Source organism: Sodiomyces alkalinus (assembly GCF_003711515.1).
Source record: "Sodiomyces alkalinus F11 unplaced genomic scaffold SODALscaffold_16, whole genome shotgun sequence".
NCBI classification, from domain to species: Eukaryota; Fungi; Ascomycota; class Sordariomycetes; order Glomerellales; family Plectosphaerellaceae; genus Sodiomyces; species Sodiomyces alkalinus.
The window spans coordinates 291,952-319,381 of NW_021167094.1; the positions used below are offsets into that span (position 1 = coordinate 291,952).

At 47.2% G+C, this 27,430-nt stretch overlaps 7 protein-coding genes across 7 annotated transcripts; 4 read left to right on the forward strand and 3 right to left on the reverse strand.

Annotated features, from left to right (window-relative positions):
- The first annotated feature begins 301 nt into the window (after positions 1 to 301).
- On the forward strand, positions 302 to 1,612 carry SODALDRAFT_329562 (hypothetical protein). The gene has a single exon (XM_028610983.1). The coding sequence runs from the start codon at positions 527 to 529 to the stop codon at positions 1,136 to 1,138; it is 612 nt and encodes a 203-aa protein (XP_028462506.1). The 5' UTR covers positions 302 to 526; the 3' UTR covers positions 1,139 to 1,612.
- A 699-nt stretch (positions 1,613 to 2,311) lies between these two features.
- SODALDRAFT_83498 (hypothetical protein) lies at positions 2,312 to 5,220 on the forward strand. The gene is made up of 2 exons (XM_028615732.1): positions 2,312 to 3,205; positions 3,284 to 5,220. The coding sequence occupies exons 1-2, from the start codon at positions 2,564 to 2,566 to the stop codon at positions 4,925 to 4,927; spliced, it is 2,286 nt and encodes a 761-aa protein (XP_028462507.1). The 5' UTR covers positions 2,312 to 2,563; the 3' UTR covers positions 4,928 to 5,220.
- Positions 5,221 to 5,925: 705 nt separating this feature from the next.
- SODALDRAFT_285961 (fumble-domain-containing protein) lies at positions 5,926 to 7,779 on the reverse strand (the record flags this gene model as incomplete). Its single annotated transcript, XM_028608510.1, has 2 exons — positions 5,926 to 7,341; positions 7,426 to 7,779. 2 exons carry the CDS (start codon positions 7,777 to 7,779, stop codon positions 5,926 to 5,928), a joined length of 1,770 nt encoding a protein of 589 aa, XP_028462508.1.
- Positions 7,780 to 8,458: 679 nt separating this feature from the next.
- On the reverse strand, positions 8,459 to 9,778 carry SODALDRAFT_329565 (Malate/L-lactate dehydrogenase). The gene has a single exon (XM_028610984.1). It carries the CDS (start codon positions 9,679 to 9,681, stop codon positions 8,605 to 8,607), a length of 1,077 nt encoding a protein of 358 aa, XP_028462509.1. The 5' UTR covers positions 9,682 to 9,778; the 3' UTR covers positions 8,459 to 8,604.
- Positions 9,779 to 16,879: 7,101 nt separating this feature from the next.
- Positions 16,880 to 17,938, forward strand: SODALDRAFT_83574 (hypothetical protein). Its single transcript, XM_028615733.1, has 2 exons — positions 16,880 to 17,145; positions 17,202 to 17,938. The coding sequence occupies exons 1-2, from the start codon at positions 17,128 to 17,130 to the stop codon at positions 17,607 to 17,609; spliced, it is 426 nt and encodes a 141-aa protein (XP_028462510.1). The 5' UTR covers positions 16,880 to 17,127; the 3' UTR covers positions 17,610 to 17,938.
- Positions 17,939 to 18,154: 216 nt separating this feature from the next.
- Positions 18,155 to 19,803, reverse strand: SODALDRAFT_318154 (kinase-like protein; the record flags this gene model as incomplete). The annotated part of the gene is made up of 2 exons (XM_028609372.1): positions 18,155 to 19,167; positions 19,297 to 19,803. The coding sequence occupies 2 exons, from the start codon at positions 19,801 to 19,803 to the stop codon at positions 18,466 to 18,468; spliced, it is 1,209 nt and encodes a 402-aa protein (XP_028462511.1). The 3' UTR covers positions 18,155 to 18,465.
- Positions 19,804 to 20,348: 545 nt separating this feature from the next.
- On the forward strand, positions 20,349 to 21,204 carry SODALDRAFT_318155 (hypothetical protein). Its single transcript, XM_028609373.1, has 2 exons — positions 20,349 to 20,629; positions 20,707 to 21,204. Exons 1-2 carry the CDS (start codon positions 20,490 to 20,492, stop codon positions 20,990 to 20,992), a joined length of 426 nt encoding a protein of 141 aa, XP_028462512.1. The 5' UTR covers positions 20,349 to 20,489; the 3' UTR covers positions 20,993 to 21,204.
- Positions 21,205 to 27,430: the final 6,226 nt, after the last annotated feature.

Below are 27,430 nucleotides of genomic sequence, written 5' to 3' on the forward strand. Positions count from 1 at the left end.
CTAAGCCCAACGGGGTCAACCGGGGATGGTCCGAGCATTCCCGGAATCCCCACCTTGTGCCGGGTCGGAATGATTCACTGTCCCTCCGGCACGGATCGAGTGTGGGTACAATGGGTGTTTTATGGACCCTTTCTGTGGATATGTATGGGGCCAGAGAGAGTCCGTGTTCCTGCATGCCGCATGCATACCTTATGTAAGCAAACCAAAACAGTCAGACGTATGTACTTACGTAAACCGGTCTTTATCTTTTCCCAGTGTCAGTGCCTTCCAATTTCCACAACAACTTGCAGCCTTGCAGCCTTCCCACCCCCCAGCCTTCCAACGTCAACCGTCCATCCGGACAACGCGGACGTTGACCTTCAGACAGGTTTGGAGCTGGCCAACCCACCTCCACCTGTTGCCCTTCCCCTCCCTCATTCCCCCATAGGAAAAATTCTCTTTTCTTTTCAGAACCCAGTTTTTGGCCCCTCTCCACACACACGGACACCCCCCACGCCCAGACAGGGTTAAGCGGAAGCCCATCCTTATGCTTGCCAACGGCACGCCCCTTGCCATGGCCACCCCTCCAGGGGCACAGACGCCCTCCCCATCGTCTTCCGCCGGCGCATCCTCGCGATCTCCGTCCTCTCGGGTCGACAATCGTATCGTCTCGCCGCGGTCCATCAATCAGCTCGGCCTCTTCTTCGCAGGTGCCGGCTTCACGCTGGTCTCGGCCCTGATCACCCGCCGCGCCGTCGTCCGCAAGAAAATCTCCGCCCTGCCCAAGTTCTACCACACGAGTCATGCCCCCGCCGGCCTCCAGGGCAACGCAGAGGGTTCCCTGATCGCAATCGAAGCCCTCGGCCTAGCCACCCTCAACGTCGTCAGCGTCGGCATCATGGCCACGGGCGGGCTCGCCTGGGCTTTCGACTTATCCTCCCTCGAGGACCTTCGGGAGCGGTCGCGGCAGTCACTCTATGGCCATGCGCGCCAAACGGACGAGGCCGGAGAGCGCGAGATGGAAGAGTTCGCGACCATGTTGCTCACTAAGCTGGGGAAAGCCCCGCCACTAGAAGATAAACAGGACAAGGACAAGAACGGCCAGGCCCAGAAAGATCAGGGAAACGAGAATGAGAAGGGGAGTGGGAAGCGAGATTAGATTTTCCCTTAGCCTTGAGGGCGAAAGAAGGGCGCGCCGAAGACGAGACTTTTGCATCACTACAAAGCGGTAGGGCGCGGAAAGGCTTTTTTTTTTTCCTCCTTGCGCAGTATCTATTCGGACTCCGTAGTTGACCTTACAGCATTGGTCCTGCGGTCAAAAATCCCAGCTGAGAAATACACGCGTCTGGTGGGCTCACTACGGGCTACATTGCCAGGCCAACTGAAGCCACTACCGGGGGGGGGGTGGGAGTGCCAGTTACGCCGCATTTATTCCACGAGTGGGAAGCAGATGAGCCTGCCAAACCTTTTACACTTCTCCTCTCTGTTTACTTTTCCTGACTCGCTGAATCGGGGACCACTAACAGGCAGATCGATGCTTAGAACAGGGCGGTTAGGGATGGTTCGGCCCCTCCCCGAATCTAGCCGAAATAAGTGGTTCTATATTTCTACAATATTTCTACAACGTATACAAACTGTCTGTCCGGAAGATCAGACTTGGACATAAATAAATACATCATGCGGCGATGAGAAACATGTCGACATGCTTTCCGTGTCCGTCGGTTCCGTGTTGACCAGCCGTCCCTGCAGCAGCTCTCCCGTGTACGCGGCGGTACAGAGAGAGGTAATTATATCGGAAATATAATAGAAGTATAACAAAGTTGCAAGTCTCGCATGTGTTGGTCAGCCAAGTCGCTGGCTCGCAACGAAAGGCGAGATCTATCCTGTACGAGATTCAGCCCATGGGAGTTCCGGACTTTGCATGGGCCAGCGCACGACCGGCGCACGACCGGAGTATAATAGTATTCAAGGCATCCTGCACGGTTGGTCTTAGACATCACAGATTAGGCGAGTACCCCCTTGCTCTACACTCACCCCCTCAGAGGGGACCGCGAGAAGGGAGATCGGCCACTAATGCGACTAGAGGACAGCGGAGCATCCAGCAAAGCCTCATCTACTTGTCCAGTCCTCGGCAGCCAGGATTCTTGATGCGATATCTGATGAAAGTACAAAGTAGTACGCTTCGCTTCCAAGTTGATGCCATCGCGCAGGGATTTCTTACCTGTTCGGGGGAGGGGCATGGCCCATTAGGGTGGGGGGGTCTTGATGCGAGACATAACAGCGACGTCCGAGTCCCTACTTCTAAAGATAGGGATATATCCTGTCAACCTCCTGATTTGTCTGTCTTTGTTCCCATTGTCTATGATCACCATAAACACTTTCCCTTCAACCTCTGTCACCTCACCCCCCTCAAGGGCCGACAACGCCTCGTCTTCCTCTCCTTTTCGGCCGGCCACTCCGATCTCCCCTTCTGGCTCGACAGAGAGATGCCCCCACGGCCTGTGTCGTAACACACACTGCCTGGGATACACCTAACGGACAAGCAGTTTCCCCTGGTTTCCCCCCTTTTCTCGGGGCCAACACAATGCAGTACCATCATGGGATCATGGTCTGTGACGGCCAGTCTCTCAACGGCTTCCTCTACGGCTGCGGAGATCCAGTGGTGATCTACGACGACGGACGAAACGAGATCAGCACCGATGAGGTCTATGTCCTTAATCTCAAGAACGGCCAGTCTATCGTCGTCCCACTCCGACTTATCTGCTGGGTTCCCGCGTACTCCGAAGAGCGACACGGCAGGACTTTCTTATTCACCTTGTATGGTCGCCGCTTCAAGTTGCCCCCCGATCCTGAAGGGTCGCAAGATTGTATTGGCAGTCGAGCCATCCAAGTGTCGTTTGGATCTACAGGTCATCTTGATTACTCCCATACGGTCTTGACGGAAGAAAATTTGTCGACATGTGCGCATCGCCTTCAAGAATCGGAAAGACAGGCGTATTGCACCCTCCAATGGAACCTGACGAGTGTGCGTCCCTTCCCGGCAGACATGGACGTTTCCTCCGAACGAAGGTCGTCTGTTTGTCTGTCGAGTCCTTCGACAACGAGTCCGGCTACGCCATCCTCCGGCATGGACGTGGACTCCCTTGGCCTCCTTTTGCGGCGCGACTCGGCCGTGGACCTCAGCTATCAGTCTACGGGGACAGAAGGCCAGGCGCTATACGGCCATGTGAGTCTTTCCCCGTCTGTGCTTGCTTTTGCTTTCTCCTTTCTCTCAAAAACCGTTGCCGCTGACCAATGATCATAGGTTGAGAACAACTCCTTTCAAGACGACCCTTCGGGGATGCTTCCCCCCCTTGGCCGTTTCGACAGCCGCTTCCCTCGCAAGAATGAAGCGCGACCTCAACCTCAACCTCAGCCCTCTTGCTTCATGTCTCTCGCCGCTGTCCAACCCAAGGAGATGAGCCCTTGGATGGAACCGTACGAAGCGTTCCTGGATCCCAGCTTTGTCAGTTTGAACGACATGTCTTCTTTGCAGGTCAACTGCTTGTATCTGCCACCAACGAATTCAAGCTCGGCCGGGCCAGGTGGCGACCAGACTCAAGCTTCCCAGAGTGAAGACAACGGCGTGAATTGGACGGCGAACGTTGGTGTTGGCGTTGGCGTCGCCGACTCCACACCTGGCTATGTCTGGAGTCCCGTCCAGTTCAGGCAGAACGCCATCGCCACGCAAGAACACAACAACTGTGGCTCCTCGATACACGCGCCATCGCTGGTTGAAGGACCACCTCAGATCCAGCAGCTCACGACGGCAGCGCTCCCCGCACCGATGGCTGACGGCCATTACCACGAGGCTCAGAGGCCTTCCGCTGGCCCTCCGGCTCCCGTTTTCTACCGCGTACAGCAGAGTAACGTGCGCACCGTGGGCCTTACTGCGGGTCCCGAGTCGGCTGGCTCTTCCACCGCGTCTCAAAAGCAAAGGCAAAGGCCAAAGCGTCGGCGGTCAAGCGACGGCGGATCCAAGGGACGTCGCTCGCGTCGGGGCCGGCAAAAGTCCCCGGACCCGCCGCCGCAGTACCGCCCGTTCCGCCCGGAGCTCGTCGCAGATTTCTTCAGCCGACAGGTACAGCTGCACGTTGAACCTCTGGAGGCACGGAGCCGTGAGCATCTTCTGGATCCTTCTTCGTCTGCCGAGGCGCTGGATCTTATCCGAACGGCGCATACCCAAGTCGTCAAGATTCTCGGGACACTACGCTCCGTCACCCAGGAGCCTTTCGAGTTCAGGGAGGCGAGGATTCGGCAGGACGCGGACACGATCATTGCTGTGATGCAGAGCATCCGAAGTGCGGCGCTGGAGGACGACGAACTGGCCGAACAGGATGTTCTTTCGCTGAAGCAACGTGTGGAGGCCTTTGTTACCTATGTCGAGTGGGTTCGGGACCTCCATCAGACGAGCGAGGTTGCCGCGTCGGAGAACCAAGCCGGCAAGGATGGTAGTAAAGACTCGTTTGACTCGGGCAACAACACCGCGGCAGCCTCTTCTACTGGTGGGCCTGAGAACGGACCGCATTCCGACAGCACGGCTGCGATAAGTGCCGCTGGCTTTACTGCTGCTGCTGTCACTGCCGCTGCCGCTGCTCCCGCCCATCCCCATCCGTCACCTTACTGGACGACGGACGCAGCTGCACCTGGAGCTGTGGAGTACGGAGCTCAGGGGCTTTGGCCGTCTGTTCCTGTTCCTAGGATACAACCGCCCGCATCGGACTCTGGTACTGCCTATCCTCTCCCGCAAACGGGAGCCATTTCTCACGACGCTCCATTGTCGGCTGGCCAGCAACAACCTTCTCTGTATCATCCCGGCTACTCTGCCGAATTTGAAGGTCAACCCCCCGGACCTTACCCTCAGAACACCGATATTATCTACACTCAACGGAGACACTCGGCTCGTTGAACGTCGCCGGCGCACAGGGTCAAGACATGCCTTCCAACAAGGTCTCCGTTCATGTCTCGAGTAATTTTTTTTTTGCTTTGTGTGTTTTTGACACTTATCCCTGAATATCTGACCGTTTTCTTCTTCTTCGTTTTGTCTTGCTTGTTCTGTCCTGGGTGTCTCTGGGCTTCTCTCGCTTTCCTTTCCCTGAGTGAATGAATATATCGCGACCACCATGAAGAAAACACGAAACGGAAACGGATACATGGGAGGACGAAAAAACATGACTGAGGAGCACCTACTTTCCTCCTCTCACGCCTACAACGATAGAAACGAGAGAAGGTATTATTTTGATGTCTGCGCCATGGGGAGATGACTTTTATGTATCCTTACTGGGAGGTTGTCTCAACAGTGCAATCGGCGGTTTTCTTCATTCAACAACAAAAAGTCCAATTTTCATCTCTTTCCTTTCTTTCCTTTCCTTTTCTTTTCTTTTCTTTCTTTCTCTTCATGTAGCTCCAAGTCCCCCGTTTCCCACCGCTGTGGAAGGGTAAGACAAAGGACAATAAAGACAAATGAAGAGAAAGTCTCCCACCACAACCCATGAATGAGCCTTGACAGAGTGAACAAGTGGCAGATTGTATGTGATACAAACATGCAGCGGCTGTGTCCCCGGAGGCCTGTTGTGTCTTTATACGATCTCGGCCCCGCGACTTGGCCACGAAATAGGAATCAAGATGATTGCTCAGTCTGCTCTAATGCAACTGGTATTACGACTGTAAGTATGTGTATAGGTATATATAACTTCCATCCCATAGCCGCCCTGGAGATGTACAAGTCTGGCTCTCAACATCCCCCCCCCCCATTGCAGTGAGTATCGTTGTCTATCCCGCACAAAACAAAAGCTATGTATGCCAATAATGAAAAAAAAAATAAACAAAAAAAATTACGCATGCACGGAGGAAAGCAAACGACAAGTAAAGCGGCCCCCAATCCCGCCCAAAAGTACATGGCTGCGCTCACATGCCCGTCCCCGAATCCTCAGCGTAATCCTCAACGAGGCTCTGCATCTCCGGATTGTGGTCATGAGGGTACGACGACGACGACGGCGACGGCGACGGCGACGAGGCCGACTTGCCCCCCTCGGCCCTCTGGCGGAGCCTGGCCTCGAGCCCCGAGAGCGCGCCGCCCTCGGGCCGGGGCACGGAAGCAGCGGCCTCGAAGCTGCCGCGGCGGCCCCAGTTGCGGGGCTGGCGCTTGAGGAAGGCGCCGACGGAGCCCAGGTAGCCCTCGTGGCGGAGGAAGTAGGCCTGCTTGCGGCCCTGGGACCAGAACTTGATGGCGTAGGAGAGGGTGTTGATGGTCTGGCGGTGGCCGCGGATGAAGGAGCCGCCGAAGTAGATGTGGGAGAGGTTGTGGATCTGGGATTGGAGGAAGGCGATCTGGCCGATGTTGTTGGAGATGGCGTAGAGGAGGGAGCGGGAGATGTCGGCGGCAGTGAAGGGGGGTTCTTCTCCGCCGTCGCAGGAGGAGGAGGCGGTGGCGGCGGGGTCTGTTTCCGGCGGTGATGGCACGGTGAGGTTTCCTTCGGCGCTGATTTCGCCGTTTTGGTCGGGGTTGTCGTGGTGTTGTCGGTGTAGGGGGTGGTGGTGGTGGTGGTGAGGATGATGATTTTGCTTCTGCTCTTGCTCTCGCTCGCGCTCGCGGCGGTGCTGGTCGTCGGTATTGCGCAGGCCGCCGTTGTCCTCGGCGGCCGACTCGGCCTCGCGCTTCATGCGAAAGACCTTGCCGAAAGAGGAGGCGATGGTGGTGCTCTTGAGGCCGATCTTGCCGTAGTCGGTGCCGTAGATGTCGCCGACGAGCATGTCGACCTTGGTGTTGTCGCCGCGCTCGGCGGCGTCGAGCATCTCGTCGAAGGAGCGGGCGCCGGTGAGGAGGGAGAGGAGGCCCCAGAGGGTGCCGCCGCCGAGGGAGGTGCCGCCGACGCGGTCGAACTGGCGGGGCCCGGAGACCTTGAGCATGGAGACGCCGGAGCCGATGTTGACGAGGAGGTACGGGTAGATGTCGTCGGAGGGGGACTCGAAGTGCATGGGGTCGGTCTCGCTGTAGGTGAAGACCTCGCGGGGGATCTCGGTGATGAAGAAGTCGAGGCCGATGATGAGGCACTCCATTTCGTCCTCGCGGATGACGTCGACGCCGAGGACGTCGCGGATCTTGTCGTAGAACTTGTAGGCGCCGCCGCCGGTAGCCATGACGCAGAGGGCGCCGGGCTGGGAGCCGTTGAGCCTCTGCTGCTTGTCCTTGATGTGGCGCATGAATTCGAGACAGTCGTCGATGTGGTCGGTCTCGAAGTTGATGAAGTTGAGACGACCGCCTGGTTCTCTGGAGTGGGCTTCCCGGGAGAAGTAGACGAGTTTGATAAGCGAGCCTCCGATCTGTGCCGCCCTTTGGTTAGTAATGGGGGAAAAGGGAAGGGAAAAGAAAGAAAGAGAGAAAGAAAGAAAGTGGTTCAAACGTACATCGACGGCAATGTGGCTCACGACTGCATGGTGGTTGGGCAAGCGGATGTCGCTTGTAGCGCATCCACTGCCGTTCGAGGAGGAGCGGCTCGGGGAAGACGAGCCCGGGTCAACGATGAAGGCACCCTCAACATTGATACGGACGGAACCCGGGTGGATGATTGTATTTTCGATTTCCTCGGCAGAAGTGGTGGCGCGCTTGCGACGGCGGGCTATCGAATCGGGATCTTGCGCATCTTGGGATGTTGACGTTTCTTCTGGTATTTCTTCTGGTGTTTGTGTTTCTCCCTTCTCATGTTCAGGTCGCGTGGCAGTTGCGCTGACAACAGATGACTCCCCGATGGCGGGAGACATGGTGGCGGGTGGGCCGATTCTTCGAATGTTGATGAAATCGTCTTGATCATTCGTTGGCGCAAAAGCAAGTGATCGCGACCGACACACAGGGTTGCTTTTTCTCTTGCGTACCAATTGAACTCTGATGATGAGGAAGAGGAGCGAAGAGAACAGAGGTTCCGGTCGGGTTAAAGGTCGATTTAATCCGGTCGGTTGGGATGCGAGAGATTTTTTGGCCGGGAGGGGATTTTCGAGGGATTAATTGCGACACGGAGCGTTTTTGGTAGAAGGTTTCGGGGCGTTTCGTGGTGGGGAGCGGAACTGACGGAGAGGCGGGAGAGTGGAGAGAGAGATGGAGGGAGGGGTATGAGGGAGAGGCCAAATAGAAGATCAGTCGACGGCAAGGTTCATCCGCCCACCCGCGACCGGATTCCGCTACTGACCGGATTTTAGGATCGGGGACGGATATTATTTGTAGTAGCGTGGTAGCATCGAGTAGTGCAGTGTCGAGGATGAAGGACGGATGGGGACTGGAGACTGGGGACTGGAGACTGGGGACTGGAGACTGGAGACTGGAGACGAGACTGGAGATGAACCGATTCCCCCGCGCTTTCTCAGGGAAAAGCCATTAAAGCCTCTAAAACCCTCACTCTGACGCCCTTATCGTCTTATCGATAAGCGTCGATAACCGAGACGTGTTCCTGCCCCTCATCAAAAGACCCGCTGTTTGCCGCTGGGCCGAGGCACTAGTCCGATATGTCCACGTGACTATGTACCTCTTGAAGTAGGGTCCATATCCAAGGAATAATAATAATAATAATAATAAAACAAAGAGATGGAGACATCTCAGACTGCCCTTACATGGTCTACTCCCACTCTTGCAGCTTCTTCATTCAGAGCATCAATCTCTGCTTGGACAAAGGGTATCCCCGTCTTCTCTCGTTCCTCCTGCGTAAGTTGTTCAATCTCACCAGGGAAATAAATCCGGTCCACACCGGCCGCCTTGTCCGACCCCACCACCCGTTGGTACAGGTACGCCATGCGGTCCCGAAACTCGTCCAGACTCATGAAGAGGTCTGGCTTGATGGCCACCAAGAAATGTCCGACGTCCGCGGGCTTGGAAGCGTCGTAGGGACCCGTGACGTGGCCTGCGAATGCGGACCCCGATAACACTCCCGAGAAGACATCCATCATAATGGCGAGGCCTGAACCTTTGGGACCCCCCATGGGGAGCATGACGCCTCGGAGCGCCGCGGCGGGATCGTCCGTCGGCTTGCCCTCGGCATCCAGTGCCCAGTCCGGCGGGATCGTCTCCCCCCTCCGCATCGCCTTGTAGATCTTGCCCCGCGCGGCAACCGACGGCGCCATGTCGAGTACGAAGGGCCTGTCCGTCCTCTTCCCGGGGGCGCCGCACGCGATGGGCGACACGCCCATGAGCCTGCTCTTCCCGCCCCAGGCCGGCAGCGCGGGGCTCGAGTTGGTGAAGACGAGGCTCATCATGTCGGCGTCGGCGGCCTGCTGCGCGACCCAGGCGCTCATGCCGAAGTGGTTAGAGCGCGACACGCTCGCCATGCCGATGCCGTACGTGCGGGCCGCCTCGATGGCCGCCGCCATGCCCCGCTGCGCCGCTACGAAGCCGAAGCCGTTCTGGCCGTCCACGTGCGCCACTACCGGCGTTACGTGGCGTAGGACGGGCTGTGCCGACGGGTTCATGACGCCTTGGCGGATGCGTGCCACGTAGGACGGGAGGCGGTTGATGCCGTGCGAGTCTACGCCGCGGAGGTCGGCGGCTACGAGGCAACGGGCGACGAGGGCGGCGTGGGCTGGAGACACACCGTTTCCGCGGAGAATGTCTTGGACAAGACGTTTAGCCTCGGATGCGGCCACATGAATTCTAGGGGATGACGATGCTTTAGCGGACATGATCAGGAGGGGGAGTGAGGAGTTGAGATGACCGAGTTTCAGTTGGTGTACCCAATGTACCTAGCCAGACTGGGGTCAATACAATAACCACAGCAAGTACATCTCCGAAACAAGGAATTATAGTGGGAAATTGTTAAGACTACTTTGTTCCTTTTGCTTATGGACTGGCCAGATAAGGTACTTTATATACCAGGTACTTAAGACATACAAAAGATAAAAAACATAGGGACTCAATAGGGAGACCTCACGTTTCAATATCGAGACCTCAAACGTGACATTTTAGTGGGGCCATGAACCCGCCGCCAAGATATATATATACCGCACCTATTTTGTATGTACACTTTATATAAAAAAACGCAGGCGACATCGTAAACCTTAACGTACCTGTCAGCACATAAATAAGGTACGCAAAAGATATATGTGTGCATTAAAGAAGAGTAAAAGATACTCTGCGGAAATGTCTAACTATAAAGTAAAAGGAGGGGAAATTAATGTGGATACATCGGTCGGAAGTACCCTATCCGTCTACAGAAATAGCGTAAGTCATACCCCGATAAGGTGGCTATAGGCATCTAACACACCCCCCCAGAACTATAGGATTAATCCTGACTATTCTGCTTAATTAAAGCCGTAAATCTAGGGTAAAATAGAGGCCTAGATATTAATCCAACGATTAAAGAACGGCTTATTAAAAAGCGCACTCTTTTTATGCCTAAAAACGTTAAAAACGTGTAAAAACAGGTGCCTAAATCATAATCTAAAAGGCACTAAAAACAGTTAATCTAGGCTATAGATTTTAAACTCAGCACCGCGCCTCTTATAAATTACCTTAAGCCCCCTAGCTTAGGACCTTTATCCCTAATAGATATATAAACGCCGTATATTTCTACGGGGAAAATACTTTAGTTAGCCTATCGCTGACTATCTTTTAGGTTAAGATCCAGGTAATTAGGACCTTTTTCTATTAAACGACCTATCGAATCTAAAGGGCGTGGATATCTAAATACTTTAATCTAGATATAACCTAAGGGCGTGGAGTCTCTAATAGGATCCTTATTTAGTCGTTATCGTAGTATATCGTTAGTAGTTCCTCTTTAAAGGTTAAGGTCAGGTCCTTAATTAAACGCCTTATCGCGATATACTGCCTAGTAATAGCAGAAAGTGCTATAAGCTCGGCTTTAGTACTAGAGGTTATAATGCTTATTTACTTATTTGCCTTCTAGTCTATAGGGCCACTAAATAATAGTGTAGTGTAGCCCTAGGAGCTATACCGAGTCTTACGGTTATCCCTAAACGCCGTGTCGGAAGTATAGTAAAGTGCGTGCTATAGGTAGTTATCGCGTGGTCTAAAGTAAAGGTATAGGGACTTAGTTAAGGCCAGGTATTTTAAACACCTATCTACGGTATCGTGATACTATTTTAACGGGTTAGTGTTAAACTCGGTAAGCCTTAAACCAGCTTTAGATACGTTAGGCCGGGTCTAACAGGCCGCGTAATTAATAGAACTAACCTTCTGTAGATATAGGTAGATTAAATCTATAGAGGCTTATTCGGCTATAGGTTATAAAACGTTAGGAAAAGTAAGAGGGCTTTTAACCCTACGCCCACTAACGGGGAAATCTATCCCGAAAGCCTTCATCTTTTCGGTGATATAGTTCTCAAGGGAAAGCTATAGCCGACGTTATTAGCGATCTTAAACCACTTTAATCCCTAGGAACCATTTAAGTAGGCCTAGGTCCCTTACTTAAAAGTGCTACTATATCCGTTATATAAGAGAATTAGTAGCAGATTAATATTCCTTTCTATAGATTAGAATAATATCGTCTACGTAGAAGAAGACGATTAGTTCCTCACTTTTAAAGACGTAATCGTCTTCGGTCAGTTACTTTAGGTCGCACTTACCTAAAACAGAAGAGAGCTATTCGTGCTATAGCTTAGGGGAACGCCGAAGACTATATAACGCCCTACGCAGGCATTATATACCGCGTGAAGGTAGTCGCGATAGCTTTAAAATAGCCTTAAGGTCCTCGTCGCTCTTTATGCCTTTTACTACTTAAAGCAGCGGTTAGCCGGGCGGATCCTTAACATAGATCTCCTCGTTAAGGGTGGTGTTAGTAAAGGTGTTAACGGCATTAAGCTAACGTGTTTCCAGATCAAAATAGACAGTAATAGCCATTAACGATCTAAAGGTCCTTCCTGCGAGGGTGGAAGTATAGGCGTTAAGGTGGTTTTCAGGCTATTAATCGCCTCGCACGTATAACCTCGCCTTAAACTTACTAACGTACCCCGACAGGTTAACCTTATACTTAAAGACCTATTTAAGGTCTAAGGCATATTACCCTCCTTAGGGCAGCTCTACTACTTTAAAGGTGCCTATTAACCTAAGTGTATCTACCTCTTATACGGCTACCCTAAGCTATTACAGCTTATATAGGCTCTTTAGTATCTAAGACTAATTTAACGGTTCCTTAGGTATCTCGCGGCGTAATAGCGGCTTTTTCGGCTTCTCGAAGGTGTTATTATAGTAGGAGACGTAATTGTTATAATTAGAGGGAGGTCGGCGATTACGAGCAGGCCTCCCTACGGGGGTAGCCGTTAAAGCTAAAGCAGGCGAATAAGAGGTTAGTTATTAGGACTAAATAGCAGTAATAGTAGTAGGATTAGACTTAGCTGCTAAAGATAGAGTTACTGCTTATAGATTAGTTATTTAAGGAGTAGCGGTAGTGGTAGTAGCAGTGGCCTCTTTAATAACGGATTAGTCAGGTGATAATAATTCTATTCCGATGGTATTATCGGTAGCCTCGCCTATAGCCTCCTTTAAGGTGGAGGTAGATCCGCTAGTATCGTTAGATTCCTCTTAATCGCTGCGTTTAATTACAGGATCGTTAGGAGGTGGCGAAAAGGGCGTATAAATAGGCCTTAAAGAGGAAGAAGAGGTTATTAAAGAGGGTAAAATTAATGCTCTCATTAAAGAGGATAGTAAAATAGCAGTTAAAGAGGAAGAACTAACGGCAGGAATAACGGTAGGCATAACGGCAGGCACTATACCTGCCACCGCTGTGGCAGCCGTTCCACGTGATACCTCTTAGTCAGTAACCTGTTAGTTTTTAGAGGCGTTTTCAGTGGTTTTTGCGTTAGTGGTGGTTTTTAATCCTTTACTACCACCGCCGGCCACCCCCCTAGATCTTAACGATTAAGGCTATTATTAACGCCTCCTTCCCTCTTATAAAGCCTCTATTATAGAGTTCTACTACGTTACCACAGGTATACCGAAATCGACGATATCCGTTATAACGCTAAAAGGATCGTGAATCCCTTAATCCAACGGCAGATTAAGCTCTTTATACAGTTCTAAAGGTATATTAGGTTCCTCTCCCCTATTTTTATAAAGGACTAACTCGTCGAATACAACGTCCCTTATATGCAGGATCCTCCCTAGTTCTAGCACCTAAATCCGAAAAATATTAGTGCCTTCGTAACCAATTAAATAACCGATATATACCCTCGGTGCGAGCTTTTCGTTCTTATACCTTCCTCGTAGGTAGTCAGCAGTTAACGCGTACGCCTTATAACTATACCTCTTTAGGTGCATAATTAAGGGATTGGTTCCGGCTATAAAGCTAACGATACCCTCTTTTTATAGCCACGCGTTTAGTGCTCCCTCGGGGGTTTACTAGCCTAAATCCCTGCGTAGAATCCGGTTATACAGATAAGTGGCTACTATAATAATCTCTGGCCATAGATCCTATTAGAAGCCTAAGGCATCTACTAATACCCTCACGATAGCGAAGATAATACCCCTATACCGTTCGGCGTTAGCGTTCTATACGGCTATATAAGGAGCCGATCTTTCTAGCAAGATACCACGATCTAAAGACTAGTTATCCAGCTTTTTCTATAGCACCCTCTCTCCGTCGAGTCTAATTACACTAATAAGCAGCCTATACTGTCTCTATAAGAAGAGTTCGAAATTAGCTATCGAGGATAGTATATATTTATGCCCTAGTATCGTTCTAGTCACGTTTTTATACGTGTAGAGATTATAGAATAGGGTAATAGTATCGTCGCCGTTAGCGGCAGGATCTATCGAAAACAGATCCACGTTAATCCTCTAAAAAGACCTTATTAGCCTATAGGTAGGTAGACATCGCGATACTATCCTTTTTACCTTACTAATAGCGTAAGCCTCGTAGTCCACCACTAAAGGTGCCGCTCTTCCTTTTAAAGCCACGATACCTCTTACGCACCCTTTTAATAGCTATACTAGTGCTTAAGGGTTAGCGTGCCCTAGCCTCTTATGCTATAAACGGGCGTCGGTCACGCTTATAGGCTTTAGTTCCCTCGAGCTATTAAAATAGCTCTACTATTACTACTATAAGCGCTATAGCGTGCTATCGGTCGGTTTAAGGGTATATTAGCCATTAACGTTAATTAACGGTAGACAGGTACGTTGGTCTATTACTAAGATATCTCTGCCGGTTATAAAAACAGCGTTCTAATCCTTCTATAACCTGCGTGTTACTAGCAGCGTTATAGGGTATCCATCCATAAACGCCACGTTCTTTAGTATAAGAGTATAAGGACGTCCTTTCATATCTTTAACCTAAAGACGTAGGGTGCTATACCCCTTTACTACATTAGAGGTACCGCCACCTATCTAAAATCTAACGATAGTGGTAGCAGGCTAGAAGTCCTCGAGTAGGTGGCGTTAATTAGTTATATGCCTTAGAGACCCCGAATCGATTAATAACTAATTAAATAAGTCGTTACTAACTATCTATTTAGTCTATAGGAGCGAGAAAACTGATAGCGAGGTCGACGATACTACCTCTTTTCCCACGAAATTAAAGGTAAAATATATATCGTAAAAGCTATCGTTAGAATCCTCTTCCCCGTTATTAACGAAATTAGATACTTTCTTAGACTAATCTTTCTCTAATAACTTAGCTTTAGTCTCTTTTACCTTATTTTTCGCCTTATCGGTATTCTGTTTAATATACTCCTTAAATCTCTTTTACTTAGAAGCACTTTAGCTCTTAATAACGCGGTCGTAGCGTTCTACTACCTCCTTCGAGGGCGTAAAGCCCTTTTAGCGGCGCGTCGGATTAATATTCGGGCAGCTACTCCACGGATAGCAGTAGCGTTTAGCTCTTCCTATCTTAATGTAATCGTAGATCAATTCCCTTACCGAAGAATCCTCTTTTCTCTATTACTACTAACCTTCCTAATTAATAGGCTACTATCTACTATCTTTATCCTTTCCTAGGAACGTCGCCGTATAAAACGATAACGCTATAGGCTTCTTATTAAGCCTATAGGGATATCTATAGCGTAACTAAACCGTATATTCATTTATAACCTCTTTAATAATAGGTTTATCTTCCTTATCTTCCCTTAAAATCTCTGCAAAACGCGCCTCTAACTACTCCAGAGTTATAGTACCGATAGCCCTGAAAAACGCGTTAAGTTAATTCTCTATAGTATTTGAAGATCTAACGCTATAGGTCTTAGAATCTCGGTATAGCGATATAAAGTCCAAAAGCTAACGCTTATAGGGTATCCTCCGTATATTTTATATATATCCTTCCTATCTCTTCTTAACTAGGGACTTCTAGGCAGCGTTAGTAGGTTTAAGATAGTCCTTTAAGGCGATCAGGATATCTTTAACCTCCTTCTTCCCTGCGTACTAATCCTTAAGGTTAGGATTTACTATCTTCGCGATATAGTCGTGAAGAATAGCTAGACCTCGTTGCTATTACTAATATTTATTCTCTTTTACGTTCCACAGCTTAAACTTATGATTCCAGGCATTATCGTCGTCACCTTCTTCTAGAGGTTCCGAGGATTCAAGCTATTAAGGACGTTTAGATTCCTTAAGGTCTGGATTAACGAGGTCAGAGACCTAGTTAGTATAGGGTATCTATATAATAGCCTCGATCTAATAACGCTATTCTTTTAGTATGGTAAGGATCGTATAGCCTATTATAGGCAATGCCGTAGTTAAGGCTATCGTCTAACTAACTAGGACTACAGGGAAATAATCTATTAGAACCGACTATAACAGACTAATTAAATAAGGAGCGTTTAAACGAGATAGGATTAAGCGATTTGATTAACGGAATAACAGAATAACGATTATAAATAAAGCAGGCGGATATAGCTAATAATACTAAGCTAACCGCTATAGACTTAAGGCTATTTTGACTGTCTTCAAGCTATAGGATCTATCGGAATAGCTTTATTTATTAGAACGCCGGGCTTATAACTGTTAGCATATAAATAAGGTACGTAAAAGATATATATATGTATTAAAGAAAAGTAAAAGATACTCTACGGAAATATCTAACTATAAAGTAAAAGGAGGGGAAATTAATATAGATACATCGGTCGGAAGTACCCCATCTGTCTACAGAAATAGCGCAAGTCACACCCCGATAAGATGGCTATAGGCATCTAATAGTATCACTTCCCACACCGTAGCGCTCTAAATCGAACCGCCCAAAACACTATAATAATAAGTCACTATATCCTATACGATATCCTACACTATATCCTACATATAATAACCGATTACCCCTACGGCTCTAAGCTAAGTATTAAGATTAGGTAAGTTAGTTACTATATCACCCACGTTTTTTTACATAATATATATATACAAAATAACTACGGTATATATACATCTTGGCGGTGGCATTAGAGCCCTACTAGAATGTCACGTGTGAGGTCTCTATATTAAAACGTGAGGTCTCCCCATTCAATCCCAAAACATATAACACTAGGTTTTCGCTGGCCATCACCGACCTAACTACCTAGGTACTAATCCGGCCTTTACTACGGTATCTAAGCTTATATAAGGTAGGGGAGTGCATAGGTACCTATGTATAGTACAGTACCCAGGTAGGAAGGTAGGTACCTTCCTTCTCAAAAGCCGAAAAAGACAAGACAACACACTGAAGCTATCAGCGGATAATCCAGGGCGGGCGACAGGAACCTACTTAATATTAGCGTCGGCGCCCTTATACATAGACTCTAGGGCAGGACCGTTATACGGGGTATATAGGGCCGTTAGCGGGAGCGTCTTTATGCAAAGGCATAGGGTATTATAGTTTATTAATTAAGGTTTTAAGTCGTGTCTCGGATGGCTAAACTAGAAATAATCGTGGAGATACAGAGCAGCGCTTTATTCGCGATCGTGGGCGACCTCTGTCTGCGCGCTAGAGGCTACCGTTGACTGCAATGGACACGGTTGTGGAGGCAGTTGATTCGTCGGGGTGCAGCCGATGAGACGATCAGCACTGGCGGCCGCGTCCCCGCCGCTGCAACCCAGCCAGCACGCGCCCGCCGCCACAGAAGCGCCCACAGGAGGTGATAGGTATTGAAGCACGCAACGTTCCTCGCAGCTGCCCCGGCAGTCGCGGAGCAACGCGACTTCGCATCCACCCGCAAATGTCAGGACCGCACCAGGTGAGCACCGTTTCCTCTCCATCTGGAGGCTGCCGCTGATGATCCGCCTCTAACAGCCGCCCCCTTTCACACACCGACCATTGGAGGATGACGCCGGGGCGGAGGGCGTCGCGCCCCGACCGACTTCGCAGACCTGCTGCCGGCATCGAGCCGCACGCCGCACGCCGGAGGACGACCTGACGATCCCTGCCCCGCAGTCGATGCTCGCCTGTGTCGATGCGGAGCTCGATCCGCGGCGGCTTGCCGGCATCCACCGCTGGCTGTGGATCGCGGGCCGGCCCATGCCGCCGCGCCCGCTCCGCCAGCAGCGCCTCCTCAGCCGCGACCTTGTGATCACCGAGAGGCTGGACCAGCACCTCGTGTGGGGGAACGGGCGCATGCTCCTCAAGCCGCTGCCAGCGCTTCCTCCTGGAGCCGCGCTTCTGGGGCGAGCACCTGCGCTGCGGCCTGCTGCCTTGTCCTGAGACAGAACCTCGATAGACATCGATAGAAAATAGCGTGGTGTTGATATGCAACCCCGCACGGCTCCATTGGCGACGTACCCGTCCATCTCGCCACACGGCAAGAAAGGTGTCAAGTTTTCATAAACGGAGGTTCTGGAGGCACTGGAATTTTCGGGATACAAATCGCCAAAGGCCTCGGCATTCCGTCAGTCTCATGCACTGCGTACAAGGAGTCTCTCTGCAAAGAGCTTGTGCCCGACTATACTTCTGCCGATGTCGTTCAGGTCCTCAGGGAGTCTGGTCCGATCTACATGCTCTGCGTCGACAACGACATGACGAACGATCGTGGCCATTCAACCCGAGGCGGAAGTGCCCCCTGTTGACATTCTCGCTCCCGGGACGTGCCCATCGAGGTAATGCCGCTCTGCGCCGGCAGACGCCCTCGAGCGTGCCATCGCCTGGGTCAGCGTTAGCTTCGCCCTGGAGGTCATATGGAACACGGCGAGCCCAATCGAGCATGAAGAGTTCGACGGACTGTGGTCGAGAGCACTGTTGCTCGCCGGTGTGCTTCAGAATGGGCAGTGTCTGGCTGCTAAGGGCGGGCCAAGCCTGCACTGAGCCGCAAGGCCGCCCTTGGCTCTGGCACCATTTGGACCTTCCTGAAGGACTTCGCACCAATGCTAGTAGGATACGATGCTTCGCATGAAACGATGGGATAAAGCTTGTGCCGCGTGCAGCTGGGCCGATAGCTGGGACACACGAAGAACCAGGTACGCGAGGGTGTGAGATAGTGCGACGAGCAATTTGAAACGACTTCAGAGCGTCCAGTGAAGGACGACCCCATCAGCCCACAGCTCTCCTTACTTGAGCTTGGCACCTATGCATTTGTGGACAAGAGGTCGTTGCAGAGCAACCTTCGTCCCCAGGTCTTCTCGGCTTCGGGAATCGCGCACGTCCTCATCCAATCCGATCGCAGCACCTCATCTACGCTCAGACGATCACCAGGTATAAAAACGAGCATGCCCCGTATCATCCTGAACAGAGCATCTCTTTCCCGATCATCCATCACCTCCAGTCCCCTTCTCCTTCTTGGTTCCTGGATCGCATCTTGAAATCGCTGGTAAAAAGTCCATACCTTGCGTCCCTCCTTTGGCTTCCCATTATCGTCAAATCGCTTTGACTTGCCCTCCCAATTTTCCCACCATTCATCCGGCATTGATCCAAGGGCATCGACCTGATCCGCCGTGGCGTCATCTGGCCCAAATAACCAGCTATCGAGGAATGGTCTAACTCCAAGGATTCCCCAAATTACACACCCGAGACTCCAGATATCAGATGCATACGACAGGGGCGTTGTCGGCTCGAACCTTGCTTCAGGTGGACGAATTTGAAGTGGCGTGTAGGACTCGAACCTTGATTCCTGTGCAGGGCAGAACGCCGTCCCAAAATCGGCGAGGACGAGCCTGGCTTCTGGGAGAGTAAATTCTTGGCCAGTTTTGCCGAGCCAGATCGGCGGATAGACGTGGGGTGGGACACCTGGTGAAAGTGGCTGTCCATCAACTCTGACAACAGGTTCAGGCTCTGGCGGATCAAATTCTTCGTATAATTGCTCGGCGGTAAGATGATCGAGACTGGGCAACTGGAGAAGGATGTTTCCCATATGAACATCTACCAACCATTAGAGATACTCAGGAATGACTAGCAGGACCAAGTATATGTACTCGCCCCCGTGAACATATCCCAAATGATGGACGTACGAAACCGCCATAACAAGCTGGGCGGCAAGTGATCGGGCGACTTGAAGCTGGAACGGGCCAGAGCCCGGCTCCAAGACATCAGCAAGACTGCATCTTGCCGGCGCAGTGACAGAACATGGATGTGTTCCATTCGGTCCGTCGAGGTTGAAGTGATCCAGTATCAAGGGTATCATATTTCCACCAGGCTGTGCGTTCTCAACAGTGCGGGCGGACAATTGGCTCAGAAGGTCGATCTCTTTGGAGCTGTGGTCCGCCGTGCCCACTTTGATCGCGACATACTTGGCCAGTTGCCTGTCCCGAGCCAGCCAAAGGGTCGAGTAACTGCCAAAACCGAGTTTGTGTACTATAATATATCGATCTCGAAGCCTATCCCCAATCTCAATGGGATGATAACCCCCTGGCCGATAGTAGTCGAGTCTTTCGACGTCGTCGATGTGCTCATAGGGTGAGGTTGACATTGTTGACATGGTCGATATGGGGCGTCTGTTGTTGTAGCATGAAGTTGCAATGAACGATCGAGGGGTCGAAACCAGCCATCGCCTTGGGATACTGAAGATGTTTAAGTGACGCATTCCCGCGCCTGGGAGGGAGGTTGGTCGGATGTTTGGCTGCTGATGAGCGAGTGTGTTGAGGCGTTGGTCAGTCCAGTTGCCTCCAGGGAAATGGTAGCCGCTGATGGTTGGCCTGCCGGGTCCAGTGGGCCCCCGACCGGCCAACCGGCTAACCACAGGCACCTTTACCATGTATTTTGTTACACTCAAAAACGTACTACTACACCAAAAGAGAATCCTCTAATGATATAGGTACTTTTTGATGTTATATAGTTCAACATATTTTCATCAGACCCGCTTATTTAACTGGGAATATTCCCACGTTTTGGAAGTTGACTCCCAAAAGTCACAGTCAGCCATGCTTCGCACCACCCATTGGACAGTTAGTTAGCTTACCTTAGATTGGCGCGCGCTTCTTCTATTATCCTTGGAGATGCTCCCTTTGACACGAGAGTATCGAAGCCTAAAAGAAGGGGTTGAAGCGACGAAGACATATATATATAGAGGTCCCCCAATGTCCGGATTAGAACTGTGTTCGTGGATGGGACGAAACACCAGATTCTTCTATCCATAGTCTGAAATCGAGTGCCACAATGTCCACAGTCAACATCGTCAAATATTACTTCCACAAAGATCATATACCCAGGACTGCAGAGCGGATGCAACAATTAGTAGCCTTAGCATACCAGACCGCAAGAGATAGACAACTGTACCCACGAGCAGTTTTCATTCGGTAGGCACTTTCCACGTGTTCCATGGAATTCCTAGAGAACAAATCATCATCCGAGTCTAATGCTGAGAATCAACAAGATCGGAGCTTCATGCCACGACTTCCATTAATGGTGTCCGTCAACAAGACCCGAAGGGCCTTCATGTCACTCTCTGCTACAAAGACGACGAGCAGCTGCGCAAGGGCACACACGTTGCCTGTCACGGCTATGTGATTGACGCGGAGAACATGGCATTCAGGGAGGCTACTTATGCTGGAGAAAAATCCGACTCGACTAAGAAAAGAAACAAAAACCGCACTCCTGTGTGGCCGTCTGCGGACGAGCTTTACGCTGCGCCCGAAATCGGCTATGGTCACTGGGATTAGATAGAGGAAGCAAGCAGGGTGACACTGAGAGTCATTGCAGAAGCAATGGTCGTAGGATTCGTAAAGGAATCTGGGATCTTTGGTGAATTCGGATGCCTCAATGGGACAGGGGAAGAATATAGGAGGAGCAGATTTTCTAGAGATAAATAGGTCTCGAGTAGAATAGAAATAGCTGCTTGTATTTTGCTGTTGTTTATTTTGAGAGGTCCCCGAATCCGGGCTCTTGGCGTAGGAAGGAGCCTCGCGGCAGCCGAATCGCTAGCGGCGTTGGCTCTAACCTGTGGCTTAGGGTCGCTACCGCATGCCGCAGGGGACACTATAATAACTTCTAAAAATAGTAATAACGTATCACTAGGTATACGCCGAAGGTAGGCTTAGTAGTACTATTTACCTTTATAAATCAGAATATAGTAAATAGTAAGTTAATGATTTCGCCTATAACTATTACGTATAAAGCCTATATAAATAAGAATTTCTTATAACCTGCTATATAATACCGTGTAAGTATTTACGGTACTTACTAGCTCTTATATCCAAAGCCCGTATAAATATAATTTTCTTAAAAGCTATTATATAATATCGCGTAAGTATTTACGGTACTTACTAGCAGTATCTTTCTATTATAAATAATTTAACGCGATAATCTTACTATCGATATAATAACAGAGGATATCTTTTTACTCTGCCCTATTCTGAATATTAAATATACACTTCTATTTAATCGAAATCTCTATTAGGCGGTCTGCCTAAGCTATGGTTTATCTCCTAACACTATTAGCCGGGTTAAAAAAGAAACTTTACTAGCCTTTTCGGATAGGTCTATTATTAATTTAACTGAATTAATACCATCTAGAAGGGAATAAAAGCCTAAGACGGAAACTAGGGCCGTGTAGGCGTTTAAAGCCCGGTAAGGTTAAATACTAATACGGGCGCTACGGCTTAGTAAGACGGAGCGAAAAGTTAGTATCGCGTAAACTAATAAGGAAAAGTAACCTATACCGATAAAGGAAATTAGTATTACGTTATATAGCGGCAAGTACTATATAGTCTTAAGCGGCGGTATCTCCTTTTAAAAATTTATAAATATACTCGGATAAAAGGTTATAGGCCGAGTTATTATTTTACTCGACCTAGTATTACCCATGTATTAAGATCTTATACGTTATATTATTATATAGTTTAATACGAAGAAAGAATAGTTCGACCGAGACCTTATAGTTTTCCCCTATAACGATAAGAACCCGTAAAAAGTCGACTTTTATTAAAGCGAGATATATATAATTATTACTTTACGTACGCTACTACGCGAGTTTAGAATTAGACTTTTGAAAGAAGTTTATCTTAGCTTTCCTCGTATAACGGAAGTCGAAGCCGACTAAGTTAACTCTAATATTTCTCGTAAGCGCGCGGGCTGAAAAATAACTATATAAAAAAAAGCCGGAGGAAGAAGATAATATTCTAATTACGGTGAAGAAAGAAATTACTAAGCGGCCTCGCGCGGAAAAGACTAAAAGTAAAGGAAAGGCTACCGATAAAGAGTAAGAAGGACTATAGCTAGCTAATACTAGCTAGCCGGAGCTAAAAAAAGAAAAAGAGGAATAGATAGAACTAAAGTAAGAAAATAACGAATAAGTGGAACTAAAAGAAGAAAATAAGGAACCGGTAAAATAAAAGCCGCGCTAATCTCGTAAAGTTATTATACCGGCCTTAATAATAGATCTATATAACTAAACGGTATCATTTTCGGCTAGACGGAAGCGTATAATCTCGAAAGTAAAAGGTAAAATAGATTAATAGGGTAAATATATTTATAAATAATTAGAAGGCAGAAAATTTTAATTATTTATTCGCTATAGTCTTTATTACTTATAATTTTATCTGCTACTAGATCCTTAGTTCTGATCCCCTTATTTCTGAAAAACTCTTTAACCGAAGTAATACTTACCCTATAGCGTAGAAAGCATTATAAGAACGGGTTCTTTCTTCTCCTTATCGTATAAGTATAACCCCTTTCGTATATACTTATATAAAGGCAGCGAAGGACACTGCTTACCTTTTATAGTAAGAATTTCTAGTAAACCTATCGCCGTGGCTTTTATACTACTATAACTTTCTATTATTATTTATAGAAGATATTAGTTAAGGCTTACTAGCTTATCTATAAGAACGTTTTCTAATATACGAAGCCGTATAAGATTAACCCGAACGTAAAGGTTAGGACTGCTTTAGTGGTAGAGGGCCTAAGGCTTTCCGTTTACGATATATAGTGTAGATAGTTAGGCACGAATTATATAGTAGTTATACACTTATATAAAACGGGTAAAATCCGTCCGAATTAGAGGTATATAGACGTAGAGAAGGGTAATTTTATCGATAATAGAATAAGGATCGAAAAGGCCGTGTTTAGAAAGATAAATAAAGAATTCCTAGAAGAATTAGTAAAAAGTGCTAAAAATAGAAAAAATACTAGATACTTATATGCTAAAAAGCCGCGCGAGATTAGTAAAGTCTATTCCACTATAATTTAATCCATTAATTATAGATACTTTTACTAAATACCCAGTAATCTTTAAACTTAATTAGAATCTCTTATCTGGTAGCGTTTATCTTTATATAAGAGCCGGCGGAAAGAAACTAGTAGCCGCCTATAAGCGTTATTTCTTTACCTTAGTCGGAACGGATTAATTACGGGATAAAGCTAACTTACTAAATAACCTTTATATACTAAACGAGTATATTTTTAAATATATACGCGGATACGCCTATATAGAATTAAGTTATAAACCTTAAGTACGCGTTTATCCTTACGTATATTATAAAGCCGAAGGGTAATAACTTATTGTACGTATTTATAGACTAAATAAAATTAGGTCCCGGCGTTATCTAGCCTTTTCGATGGTATCATATCTCCTTATACCTTACCGCCACGTCTTTAGGAAATAGTTCTATAAATATACGGTATAGCTTATATACGCTAATAATAAAACCTTATTAGCGTATAAACGTGTAGAGCTATACTTTGCCTAGGCCTTTCATAAATAATGCCGTAAGGTCTTTCTTTTCGAAGAATAGCTTTATACACTAGCATTCGGCTTCGATTTATTCTGTATCTTAACGTCTCTAAAGGTGCTAATATCTACGGATTCGTTTAAGACCTCTCCTTAAGATCTAGAAGCCTTCGGCTTAGAGCTAATAGAGTATCTTATCGTCGTTAAGAACGTTAAAGAAAAGCGTGTGAATACGGCGAATAAGATTATCGGTAATAAGCGTATAAGTCTCTCTGCGTAGGCCCTATACCTTATAATAACGCTATAAGGTCTAGCGTATTACCGCTTTACCTATTTACTCTTCCACGAAACGGTATAAAGCCTAATCGGTATAACCCTCTTTATAGCGGCGATATATCTTATCGCGCAGGGGTTTTAGGTTAAAGTATTTACCTCGTATAATAGGATCAGTCCAGAAATTATTAGAAAGTGTAATACGCGCTCGTAAAGGGTTATCCGGAGATAGAATAGAGTTCGCCTAATAATAAAAATATCTACTAAGATAAAAAGAGAACCGACTAGCCAGCGTACACGTACGTATACTATCGTATAACATAACCTATTATAGTAATATAGCGAAAAGGGTATATATAAATACCTATATATATTTAATATTCTATATTATAAAATAATACTATATTATATAATATGAAATATATAATTCTAATATTTAAATAAGATATTATAATATAAGTAAAAGGTTATATTATATTAAAGGTATAACATATATAGATAATTATACGATATTAATACAGGATACTACTATTAAGATACACTTAAAACATAAGCCTTATAAGATTATAAATATATAGCTATATTATTAAAAAAGCTTTTTAAAAGTAGTAAAAGGTAGATTAAGACTTAAAATATAGTATCTACTATTATAATAATAATAATAATAATAATAATAATAATAATAATAATTTTATAATAGTATATTATATAGTAATATTCTTACTATAAATACACTATTATATTTAAATCCTTTCTTTATTTAACTATAACCGAATTGAGTCATATTAATCTATTATTAACTAAGCTCTAAGTAGTATATCGTATAGATATACTCTCTTAGTAAAACTAGACCTATTCTTAGTTTAATAAGGTAATTAAAGGCCTTAAAATTATATTTAATTCTTTAAAGTGCTTTTATTATTATTGGATTCTATAACTTATAAAAGCCTCTTAAGTTAAGTATTTTTACGTTACTTAATATAAATTATCAATTCTTTAATAACCTATTATTAGTCTTCCTTCTTTTCTAAGCTCTTAGTTAATTATAGCTAGCTATTTGGCTTTATTCTCTTTATCTAAATCTACAGAGTCGTTATTAACTACTATAGATACTATAATCGTGGTTATAATCGTTATAGCTTATTTATTTATAACTTCTTACTACTTAGTCTATTATATCCGTTCTTATTTATCTAGTGGGTTAATATCAGGTGCCTGCAGCAGTAGTCACAATGAGTCCCCAGTATGAACCCATAGGGGTCCAGGCGTGCCTAGTCTAAAATCCCTCGAGGCATAAATAAAGCAGTTATCACACAGCAAATAGAATAGTCCCTCGAAGCAAATAAGGCAGCCCTCGAGGAAGCAAATAAGTAGTCCTCGAGGAGTAGCGGAACGTAGTCTTAAGAAGCAGAGGAGCCTCCTCTTTAGATAGGGAGGCTAGCGATTAATCTAATTCCTTAGCTATACCCATATTCTAACCCTATTATAATCCTATCGTGATTATACCTGGTTCTTTACTTAACCCGCCTATTCGGGACTATATAGTATCTATAGGAGTTCCTAAGAATTATTAGGACCTAGCCCCGGCCTATTATAGGGCTAAGGCCTTAACTATTACTAACGGACTAGCCGGCGCTCGGGCAGACTTCTAGTCCGCTACCTAATAATACCGCCACCGCTCGCGTGCCCCTTCTTATACCCCTGCTTCTACCCCTACTTCTATATCTGCCCCTACGCCTATACTAGCCTTTACTCCTAGCTACCCTATACGCCCTAGACCGTTATCGTACCTTAACTCTATTACTTACTATAATTATAACTAAAAGGGGCACTATGCTACTATATACTCTAGCCCTCGGGTACAGCGCCCGAGTAATAGTAACCCGAATACCTAACCGGTATCTACCTCTCGCCCTATAGTCGGCCGTATCACGGGCGAGGTGCCTTAGGAACTATACCCGCCTCGGACTACCCCTACTACTATACTAGTAAAGGCACGCATGTCCCTTCGCCAAGGTAGGGAATAGGTGTAGATATTAGCCCTCCTCGATAGAGGCGCCGATATTAACGTGCTGGATCGGTCCCTGCTAAGACCTAGTTAGGTCCCTAAGGGGTCCCCTATCCCGGTATCCTGGATTACAGAAGGATAAACGAAGATAACCCTTAGGTCCCTCTATAGGATTATCACTACCACCGACTATTAGGATCGGAAGAAAATACAGTGCGTCGAGTTTTACGTTATAGACCTCGATCCCTAAGGCGCGAAGATTATCTTAGGGAGGCCGTGGCTTATAGCCGTTAACCCTAACGTTAATTAGTAGTATAGTATATAAACCTATCCCTTAATCTACGCAGAGTTCGGTATAGTTACGTTACCGAGAGAACTACGTAGGGTAGTCAGATAAGCTAAGTCTATCCTTACTCTGACCTATATAGGTTTCATGCGGATTCCACGTATCGGCTATATCGGCCTAATAGAAAACCCTTTAGTGGGATATAGAGATGCATTCTTAGGAAATAGGGTCCACCCTAGTCTAAACGAGGACCTAGTAGCCGCTACCACGCTACCGGAATAGTATTAAGATTTCGCTAACGTTTTTAACGTCGAAGACGCCGGGAGGCTACCGACGTATTAGTAGTAGGATCACCCTATTAAGGTTAAGGAAGGGAAGAAGCCCCCCTACAGCCCTATTTACCCCCTTACCGTATAAGAGCTCGAGGTACTATGCTAGTACCTACAGGATACCATTACGAAAGGGTGGATTAGACTATCTACTAATCCGGCCGGCGCCCCTATCCTATTTATCCCTAAGAAAGGTAGTAAGCTACGTTTATATATCGACTATTGATATTACTTAGGGGGTAAGGATTAAAGGACCGTGTACCGCGGAGTATAACAGATATAGGTAATTATAAGTATCTATATAGACTAGGCGAATACTATTATATAGGTATAGACTATACCTAGTAGACTATGCCTAACTAAGGGCTTTAGACCTTAGAGACCTCGGGTATTAGAATATAATAAGGGGAGATACTAGGAAAGACTAAATAGAATCTAAATAATATAGTATCTATAAATAGAGTCTATACTACCTAAATTAAGGGATAAAAGAGTCTAAGATATATAACTTAATATAATATATATATATATATA